The sequence below is a fragment of the Nicotiana attenuata genome, unplaced genomic scaffold (genome assembly GCF_001879085.1).
Source record: "Nicotiana attenuata strain UT unplaced genomic scaffold, NIATTr2, whole genome shotgun sequence".
NCBI lineage: Eukaryota > Viridiplantae > Streptophyta > Magnoliopsida > Solanales > Solanaceae > Nicotiana > Nicotiana attenuata.
This window is the reverse complement of record NW_017673199.1, coordinates 106,930-117,804: the sequence shown is the minus strand read 5'-3', so window position 1 is coordinate 117,804 and position 10,875 is coordinate 106,930. Positions and strand designations below refer to the sequence as shown.

The following is a 10,875-nucleotide window of genomic DNA, read 5'->3' as shown; positions in this document are numbered from 1 at the left end:
CCCTCGAGTGGATTCCTGGTGGTTAACAGACTAAAATTGGACTTGTGGAAGTTGCAGAATTTTCTGGTTTTCCAATTGCTGGTTTCCTTCTTCGCGTTTACGAGGGGAGTTCCGCGTTCGTGAAGAGGAGTTGGAGGTAGGAGGAGATTTGCGCTTCACATTCTTGAAGCGGGGGCCGCATTCGCGAAGGTATGTTCAGCAATGCATCGCGTCCGCGTAGAGAAAGTAGAGCAGCTGGGACCCCAAGGTTTTGTTCTACGCGTTCGCGTAGTGGAGAACGCGTTCGCGAAGCAGCAGGCAGTGGAAGCTACCCGTTCGCGAGAAATCACTCACGTTCACGAAGGAGGAATTTTTGGTCAGTGATTAGGTTCAACGCGAACGCGAGGATGTGGCCGCATAAAATGCTTGGGCAGTAGATTATATTTCAAAATCGAGGGTTTAGCCATTTTTAACATAACTTGAGATAGAGAGCTCAGATTTGGATGAAATTTTGAGGGATTTTCAGATACATCAATTGGGTAATGATTCTTCACTTATTTTTGGTTATATCCCACTAATCTATCATTAATTCCATCCTTTAATTTCGGATTTGGGTTGAAAAAATTGGGAAAAATGTGAAAAGTTCTTCAACTGTTATGAAATATTATTTTGTAGTGGATGTCTATAACTCCTAAAGAAGTTACTCCCACTACTCTTCTCCATTATGTAGATAACTCCCACTACTTCTCACCATTATAGTTGTAACTCCCACACCTCCATAACCTCCCCATGATCTTCCTCCATGATCTCAAACGTTTAATGTCATGTTTATGGCATTCTTTTGTATGCCTCTATGTAATCCTATAAATAGAGGGTTTTGGCATCACATTGTACACACTTGAATACATGAAGAAATAAGATTCTCTCCTCTCTTTCTCTCTACATTGTTGTCTATCTTCTTGTTTTATGTTATTACTTTGAGCTAAGTTTCGTAACACGTTATCAGCACGAGTCTCTATCCAATTGAGTTACTACATCTACAAAATTGTCTTACATCAGAAAAAGCATATGTCTGCTGTGCCTGATATTCCTCTGGAAGAGATGAGTTTTTCTTTTTCATTTAGCAATTTTAAATAATGTTATGAAATATAATAAAAGGAATATCAAGGTTGAGGAGACTAGTACATCGTGAAAAGGCATATAATGCTAAGATACAGTTTTCTAATTTTTTTTTAATTAATTCATTTTCTTGTTAGTTTTTCTCAAAGGTTCTTTATTTGTCGGAAAAGTTTCCAATACTAAGTATTACTTTGTAAAGTTGAAAATACTTAGATGTAAATTAATTTCTACTCCATGTTTTTCTTTCTAATATTTATTGTTAGTTTAGTCTAATCTCTTTCACCTAATGTTCAGGTTAGATGTTATATGAGAATCAGAAGCATATAATGATGCAGCTAAATGTTACATACTAAACCAGAGACCAAAGATGTACATAAATTAAGGAGCTACGCCAGCTTTTGCAAAGTGATTTGAAGAACTTTGATTCCTTTGTTACCAGTAAATAGATACTTATTGTGTAACACATATATGAGTTTACTTTTATTACTATTAAAAGTAGTATACCATGAAAGTCTCAAGGGTGAGTCTACTTTGGCATATTATGCCATTAATTAAGGATAAGACGGTGGGTTCAAGTCCCAACGCACCACGAAAGTAAACATCGGGTTTGAGTCCTGATGCAACATGATAATAAGAATTGGGTTGAGTCCCAACGCATTATGGCCTATCATACCTTTTACACAGGTAAGGCATTGGGTTTGAGTCCCAGTGCACCATATTGATGATATAATGATGACTAAAGAAATATATATTTTTCATGAAAATGCATGAAGTTGTCCCACTTGATTTGCTCCATTCTTGAAGTGAATGTGATAGCGATGCATAATAAGTCTACATAAAGCAAGTGGTTGACTAATGAACGTGGGCGTGCCAAAGACCAAAATAATATAGTCATCATTGTGGTAAATGTAAAAAAGAGAACAATAAGGGTTCTCAGAATAATCCTTCAAGGTGAAGGAATTGTGTATCAATATAGTCTGTAAATATGAGGCACGCTCAGACAATATAGTCCATTTTTGAAAGAATGCGACTTGTGACAAGCATTGCAAATGCAGACTCATTCTGAAAGTGAATGTGAAAATATACATGTGATATAAATTATGCATAAGAATGTGCTTATACATGGTTGTATAAATACCACAACTCAGCTCTAAGGAGGTTTGAGAGAAATAAAGTTAATAAATATTACAATGTGGTTACATGAATATTATCGGTCGCGTACATGTGGTACGCCAAAAATATATTGTCATGCTTTATAAAAAGTTGTTAAAGGCAAACTAAAGTAAGAAATGATTTCGCTTATGATGATTTTGACCATGACAATTATTATGATATGATTTTCTCTCCGTGAAGGAGACATTCACCATATGGATGGTGAGAAAAAAGTCTTGTAGTACAAATTAATTAAGAGCTCCGAAAGGGCTAATTTTTTACTTCCGATAAATGAAATTGTTCATGACATTGATATTGTAAGTAGTCTCACAACGAAACTTTTGAGTTTTAAGTATAATAGCCAAAGTGGTTGGCATTTGTGAGACTATAAATGAAAGGAAGATTGAATATCTTTATATTACTATATTCATACCGGGTAAATATGAAAGGTTACCCGATTTTTTCTTCTATTTGTACTACAGATGTATAAGCATCGTGATGGAATCACATGCCATAAGTAAACTAGAGTTTATTGAAACAAATATTAGTTGGCATGACCAGTTGACCATCCTGGTTCAATATGATGTGAAAATTGATTGAGAATTCACATTGGGCAATATATTAAAGAAATAGAAGATTCTTTAAGAATTCTCTTTGTGATGTTTTTTTTCTCATGATATACTAGTTAAGGTTGGGATTGAATCCCTTGATATCTGGAACGAATAAAAGGTGATATATATATGTATGGGCCCAATCACCTGCCATGGGATCGTTTACTATTAATATGATTTTAATAGATGCATCTATTGTATGGTCACATGTGCGTTTATTATCAACTTGCACTTTGGTTTTGCAAGGTTGTTTGTCAAATTATTAGAGCACAGTTCCAGAATATATATATTATGATAATTTATCTTGATAATGCTGGTTTAAATCCAAGTTGGTTTAGCAGAAATTGTATGCCTCCAATTAAGCTAAACCATTGGTTATGAGAACAAAACTCCAAATAGAAATTTTGTATTAAAGTATATTATTTATTATTTAATATACAATAGCACTTGTACGCATCTCTAGCCACAGTTATGATAAATTCTCCCCATCACAATTGGTTCAGGGTCAGGAACCAAATATTTCATCTAGAAATATGGATGTACTATATAGATTTAATTGTGCCACACAATGCACAAAGATTGGTCTCAATGAAGGTGTGGGATATGTGTTGGTGATCCCAATATTAGGGGGAGAAAATGAGCAGCTGAAAAAAAGTAATACATGGAAGAATTATTATGAGTATATTAGATCCTCGTACAAGAAATATGAAAACTGAAGTTCAAGTGATAATTCATTTTCAAAAATATGTGTTCCATGCGCATTTGCTGACCCAAACTAAATGTCATATTTCAGCTACTAATGCTCCAAATAGAATAAAGTTCATGATGGACATAGTCTATGAAACTCTTGAAGCGTAATAGACTAATCGGTTCCAAAGATAAAACTCCTTGAAGAAGGAGAGGAGCAAATGTTCAAGATGGTCATAATAAGGAGGCAAGTGCTTTATAAAAGCACCATGACATAACATTTTATAAGACCTCATGGGAGAGGCTCAGGTACCTGAAAATAATGAGATCTCGATAAGTTATGTCTTTATTATGCGATGATGGAACCGATGTAAAATGATCGTTGATGATGTTGTTAATATAATGTAGCGCTCAATATTATTAATATTGACGAGGATCTTGAGCTCAAATCTGTCATGGAATTTGGACAGATAAATGATTGGCCAAATGAAAAATATGCAATGAAAATTGACTTCATCTGAAAAATATGAAGTTGGACGAATAGTCCCAACAACTGAAAGTATAAAGGCTATATGGAGATATTGAAATATGATTAGTATTATATTGCAAAAAGAATCCTTGATATAGATTTGTTTATTCTAACAAATATTGTCAAGGTTATGTTGTTTATGCAAATGCAGGCATTTATTGAAGTCCGTTCTTCAAACAATCTATTTGTATGTGAGGAATTGTCATATTATCATTTCACAAGATGTGTGACTTTTCTTTGAAGAGAAGATTCCAATAATAATGAAGAAGCTGATGTTTGCTTATCTCAATTGAAAGAAGAATATTGAAGGAGACTGAATAAATCATATATTTCATCAAAGTTCTTTGTCAGACATGATCTTCAACAGAATGATGAAATAGATGTTCAAGAAATTCCTTCAAGTGATAATTTGGCGGAATAATTCACGAAGGCATTGCCGATCTCAATATTAGAAAAGTTGTTATACAAGCTTGGAATTCGTCGTCTCCGAAGAATAAAGTGATGTTTTCATCAGGGGGAGGCAAATACGCGCTGTACTCTTTTTTCCTTAGCTAAGATTTTATCCCACTGGGTTTTTCTGGCAAGGTTTTAATGAGGCAGCAAATAATGCGTATTACAAGATATGTGTACTCTTTTTCCTTCACTAAGATTTTTTCCCACAGGGTTTTTTCTTAGTAAGGTTTTAACGAGGCACATTATCTATAGACATCCAAGGGGGAGTGTTATGAAATATTATTTTGTAGTGGATGTCTATAACTACTAAAGAAGTTACTCCCACTACTCTTCTCCATTATGTAGATAACTCCCACTACTTCTCACCATTATAGTTGTAACTCCCACACCTCCATAACCTCCCCATGATCTTCCTCCATGATCTCAAATGTTTAATGTCATGTTTATGGCATTCTTTTGTATGCCTCTATGTAATCCTATAAATAGAGGGTTTTGGCATCACATTGTACACACTTGAATACATGAAGTAATAAGATTCTCTTCTCTCTTTCTCTCTACATTGTTGTCTATCTTCTTGTTTTATGTTATTACTTTGAGCTAAGTTTCGTAACATCAACCAAAATTTTTAGTTTTGATTGGGATTTTGACATCGGATTGGGATAATTTTGGTATGAGTGAACTAGTGAGTGAATGTATGTTCATATTTTGTGACTTTTACCCGATTTCGAGACGTGGGCCCGGGTCGACTTTTTGGAACGATTTTCTAATCTCTTGCTTAAACCTTAATTTCATTAGTTAGATTAGTTTCTTATAGTCATATTTATGGTATGTAATTGCTTTTGGCTAGATTGGGCCATTCGGAGTCGGAAAATCGTGGAAAAGGCATTGTTACTGACAGATTGAGCCGGGTTCGAGGTAAGTAGCTTGCCTAACCTTGTGTGGGGGAAATCCTCTTAAGATTTGGTACTGTTGTGTTATGTGACCGCTGTGTACGCAAGGTGACGAGTGCGTACAAGGGCTAATTATTGTAAAATCCAGTTTTTACTGAGTAGTAACGTGTTTTCATCTTAATTGAGTTATACCAGCATGTGTAATTATCTTGTTTAGTTTAATATCTCATGTCTACGTGCTTTAATTGCTTATTTGAACTCTGTGCAGCATGCCTATTTGATTTCCTATTTTTCCTTGATCTGTATCAGTCTTAACTGTAGAATTCTTGCTGTTAACTATTGTATTTATCGGGTTGAGCTGTGTGTTTACTTTTGAGACTACGAGGTGGTACCTCGGGAGACCCCCCTGCACATTTACTTTTGAGACTACGAGGCGGTACTTCGGGAGATTTCCTTGCACATTTACTTTTGATTGATTAACGTCGTCGCTCGCTCGGCTTAACTTTCTATTTGGCTTTGGATTTGGATTTGGTCAATTGATATGACTAATTAATACTTTTTTTGGACCAAATTTATTTTTCATTTCCATCATTTAATATTTCCTTTCCTAATATTTTTGTGCGAAAAAATATTAAATTCGCGGCATTATTTCCAACGGTCAAATTCGCGACCTGCCATTCCGTTTAACAGAAATTCTATCGAATAGATACCTCTTCAAACGAACAGGCACATTTGCACCTGTTGGGACTCAACTCTGTTGGCTATAAATAGAGAGACTCAACCTCATTTTTTAGCACCGAAATCTGAAAATCTCTCCCCACTATCTTTTGCATTCTGCATTATATTTTGAAGAAAAAACGTAAGCGTTTTGTGTGATTTGCTCCGCCATTTGAGTTCGCCGAAGTTTTGTGATTTGAAGTACCGCTATCACAGAATAGTTATTCCGTTCTATTCTGGGAGAAATTAATCCGAAACCTTGGGCAACTGAGGGGATTAAATTCCTTAAGGACACACAAGAAACTTGTGGGCTCGGAATTTTTCTGTTTTGTTTTCTTAAACTAACTTTTTCTGATTTTCTGGCTTTGAATACAATGAGGCAACAATATTTTCTTTTAATTTTTGTTCAATAGCTCAAACACATTATTTAATAATAATTACTTAATTTTTTAAAATCGTATATTCAATTATATAAGGTGTACACACAAAAAGTGTACCATAAAACTAGTTTCCATAATAAGTGTGTTTGATCTCGAACTCCCTTACAGAAATCGACAAGTATACATGTCTAGTCTGATAGTCATATACCCTTGAGACTATAAAAATGTACAATAAATATTTTCTTTTCAAATTCTTCGTACCACGCTCTTGCACCTTCCACCCAAGAATCGAGTACACAACAACAACAACAATAATATATTACCCATTAAAACCTTATAATTGAGGTTTAAGAAGGATAGTATGTATGCAGTTCTTACTTCGACCTTGTGAAGGCAAAGACGTTATTTCCGATAAACGCGCCAAAAATAAAATAAACCAGTAAAAACAAGTGAATGCGTCGACCTACCAAATCTACAATGCACATGATATGATCCAACAGTGCAACTATTGAAATTGGTGAAAGACATGTTTCATCAAGAAATTAGAGATAATGTGGTTTGTTTTGTCCGTCACATGAAAAGCATCCCAAAATACGTACTTGCTTGCATCTGTGCATGTCAATGGGTTTAAACTATCGCACAAATAACCCATTTCAAATAATCCTGTGCCACAACATGCTACACCTGCCACTTCAAACCCTGTTTTCCAAAAGGTACGCACATAAAAAGATTAAAATGTATAAATAAATGGATAAATGCATGTATATTGAAAAAATTGATTTTCTTCAACATATTGAAGAAAAGTTGGTTGCATGAAGTGGAGATAAAAAAGATTAATTATTTTAGAACCTTTTAAGTTGACAAATAGAGAAAGCAATTAATTTGTAGAAGAACTTTTGCCAAAACTTTATGAGATTTAAATAAGTTTTGAAGGGGCTAAGCTAATTTTAGGTGCGTAATATCATCGTTGAATACAAGAAGAGAGTAGGGTCCTATATTTATATATGCTATCTTTTGTTCTATTTGAAGATCATTTCGCCAACTTGAATTATTATATTGGAAAAGCATAAAATAATAGTACTCTTATAAACTATTAGAGCTGCTCACATCTCCTAATTAATAACTTACACTTCCACTGTTCCAATTTGCTTTATGCATTTGAGGTTAAACTTCTCAATTTTGACCGCGAATTCGAAAATAGAATATTTAGTTTCTTTCAAATAAAATTTACATATTTTAAAATTACATCAAAAGTACTACAAGTCACAATAATTAATAATTTAAAATATTTAAAAAGCATATGAAAAAACCATGGTAAAAAGATCTGCTTGACAACCCTTTACAACAAGTTAAATTAGATTGATAATGTATTTTATACTAATGTTTAAAATTTTAATCCTATAGGAATATATTATCCATGCAAATAGGAAAAAAAGACTTACCATAAAAAGAAGGTTTTCTGATCATATGTAGCAAGAGATTATAAGCATCAGCAAAAACCACTCTAATCCCAGGAAGCTCTTTGTTTAGTTTCTGAACTAAACCACCCAACATCACATTAAAATGCTTAGCCACATTATTATATTTCTCATTGCATCCATCTCCATTTCCACTTATATAATTTGTTGCTCTTTCCAAAGGCAAACACCCCATTGGAGGAAGTCCAGTTAAGGAAATTTTCCTTGCTCCCATTTTATAAATTTGCTTTACAAAATTCTGTGCAAGTCGAAGAAGGAAAATCTGAAATTGATCTTCTGTGTATTGAGATGCACGTCTGCTTTGCATTGAGTAGTAATTCTCTAAAAAATCATTTGTTCCTATACTGACTAAATATAATGCCTCTTTTATTATGTATTTCGCTTTCTTTTTGCCTGCGTATGCTCTTAGTTTTTTCTGATATTCCTTGTAGTATTCCACTTCCTTCCACAAAGGTATCACATCCTACTAAGAAAAAATAGTTGTAATTAGTAACAACGTAAATAATTCTTTTAACAAGTTAAGCTTTTAGATGAGATGATCACACACTTTAACATAGTAGCAGAGGTCCTGGATTTCAATCTCATTGCTACCCAATATAAATAAGAAATTACACTTGCACGTGAGGGAGCGTGTTGAAGACATAATTAAATAAATAAAAGTGTGTTCTCTCTAAAAACTTAAACTTTTAGCTGAAATGATCACTCACTTCAACAGCTTCAAATTTTTTATAAGTACTACTTATTACCCAACTGCTTCACATTCAACCTAATGTAATTTTAGTAAATCAAGCGCGCATACATAATGGAATTTAGCAAATAGTATATATCTAACATAAAATGATCTAGAAAACACTAGAACTGCTTCATGATTTATTCATTCAAAGAGAAAAAAAAGTAAAATATAAAATTGGCCGGTCGGCCAAAACTAATTATATTTATTAGTCAAAAAATTTTTCCAGTATGTGTATATTTATATATATAATACATATATACAAAAAAAAAAAATTTATCGATTATTATTTTTGGAGGCGACTATTCATTCAAAGAAAAAAAAGAGTAAAATATAAGATTGACCGGTCGGCCAAAACTAATTATATTTACTAGTCAATGTTTTTTTTACAATATGTGTATTTTTTTTGGAGGCGACTAAAATATACATTTCTCAAAAAAGAAAACGAAGAAGAAAGAGAAAAGCTTAATTATATTATGGGTTCTACGTGTCCTTCCATTTCCATATATAACAAAAGGCAGCACGTCTTACGCTTTGAATAAACATTACAATCCGACCTGACGGTCAATGCCAAAAACAGTATCAGTAGGCTAGAAAACAAGCTGATGTCAATATAGAATTCTTACTTATCCGTATTATCATATTATGTTTATATCAAATCAAGTATTTTAACGACAATAGTAAATTATAAATTAAGTAAAAATACATACTCCTATCTGTTAAGTGACAAATGAGTACATTAAAAATATTTGTTTTGCAATCGTCGATTTGGTGTAAACACCGAATGCGAGTAAATCATTGATTTGTTGTGTTGTTGATTTGGTGTAAATATCAAATGCGAGTAAATTTTAAAAAGGACAGTTCGACGCACAAAGCATCTCGCACTCACATAGGGTACAGGCAAAAACCGTAGCACAAGGGATATGAGGTAGACAGCCTACCCTAATACAAGTATTAGTGGCTGCTCCCACTGTTCAAACTTGTGATCTATAAGTCACACGAAGATAAACTTTACCGTTACTCCAAGGTGTCGTCAAATACTGAGTAACTTTTAATCATAAAAAAAAACATATAAAAGGCAAAAAAGAAAACTTACAAGCACATCAGAAGTGGCATTATCATACCCTGTACCAGCAGAAGCAAAGCAAACGCCCATAGCAAAATCAGATATATCAAATGCCGGATCCAAATAAGCTGGAACAAATGGCCTCAATCCAAAACCCTCAGATATAAAATCCGGCGGAATTCGCCCATTGCAAAACCTCCCAGTTGGTTTTTTACCGTAAAAATCACGACCGTACGGCTCAAAATTGCTCTTTAAAACAGTGGAAATCTGGTTGTTATTGCCTGAATCAACAGAGGAATCACCAAACACTATAATTGCTGGAACTTTTCCTGCCAAAGTTGTAGTCATTAGTAACAAGAATTGACACAGAATAATACTGATGAAAGTGTAAGCCATTGTTTAATTTGTGTTGAGCTTAATTTGAAAGAAAATTTGGTGATTTTTATATAAGTAAATGGAGGGTAAGTGGAAAGGTTGTTGAGATCATTAATGACACTAAAATGAATTTTTTTTTACTCTTTAGCAGTGAAGAGTCCAGCAAATTAAAGTTTTGAGTGAAGCAATTAATGAGATTTGGTTGAAAAGCATGTAAATGACCGTTCAGCGGTTTTTACTTCTCAGCTATATTGTGTCAGTTTCTGTGGTTCGGCTCTTTAATATTGAATTGGAAAGTGTAATTTTGTCACTCTTATGTGGTTCTTGGTTTCGGATTACTCATATTTAGTGCTCCTAGATTATGACAATCTTGCTTGTATACGTACGTTACTGAGTAACTATGTTCGTTCGCATTCTTTACGAATTTGACTGGACGCGTGACGGATCCTTCAAAATACTGTATTTTTAGAGATTCTCTAACGTAAGTATGGTTGTATTTCTGGAGAGTTCGAGTAACAAAATTGAGTACTACTAGTAATTAATGATGATGGTTTCTAATTGTTAAGAGAAAATTAAACTCCTTCCAACCAAGTTTACTTGTCCACTATACTAGAAGTAGATATCCACTTTTATTTGTCCAACTTCAAAAACCAATGGATAATTTATTATTTTATACCTGTTTAACCCTTATCATTTCCCAATATTTTGG

General features: G+C 33.7%; 1 protein-coding gene across 1 annotated transcript; it reads right to left on the bottom strand.

Moving 5' to 3' along the window:
• Nucleotides 1-6,631: 6,631 nt before the first annotated feature.
• Nucleotides 6,632-10,413, bottom strand: LOC109215711 (GDSL esterase/lipase At2g04570-like). Its single transcript, XM_019379823.1, has 3 exons — nt 9,822-10,413; nt 7,960-8,458; nt 6,632-7,216 (listed from the first exon to the last, which is right to left on the bottom strand). Exons 1-3 carry the CDS (start codon nt 10,185-10,187, stop codon nt 7,023-7,025), a joined length of 1,059 nt encoding a protein of 352 aa, XP_019235368.1. The 5' UTR covers nt 10,188-10,413; the 3' UTR covers nt 6,632-7,022.
• Between the last annotated feature and the right edge of the window lie 462 nt (nt 10,414-10,875).

Coding starts and splice junctions, on each gene's coding strand:
- LOC109215711 (XM_019379823.1), bottom strand. CDS start 10,187: ATGGCTTACACTTTCATCAGTATTATTCTGTGTCAATTCTTGTTACTA. Junction 8,459..9,821: donor ATGCCACTTCTGATGTGCTT/GTAAGTTTTCTT, acceptor TTTTCTTAGTAG/GATGTGATACCTTTGTGGAA. Junction 7,217..7,959: donor CAGAAAACCTTCTTTTTATG/GTAAGTCTTTTT, acceptor TTTGGAAAACAG/GGTTTGAAGTGGCAGGTGTA.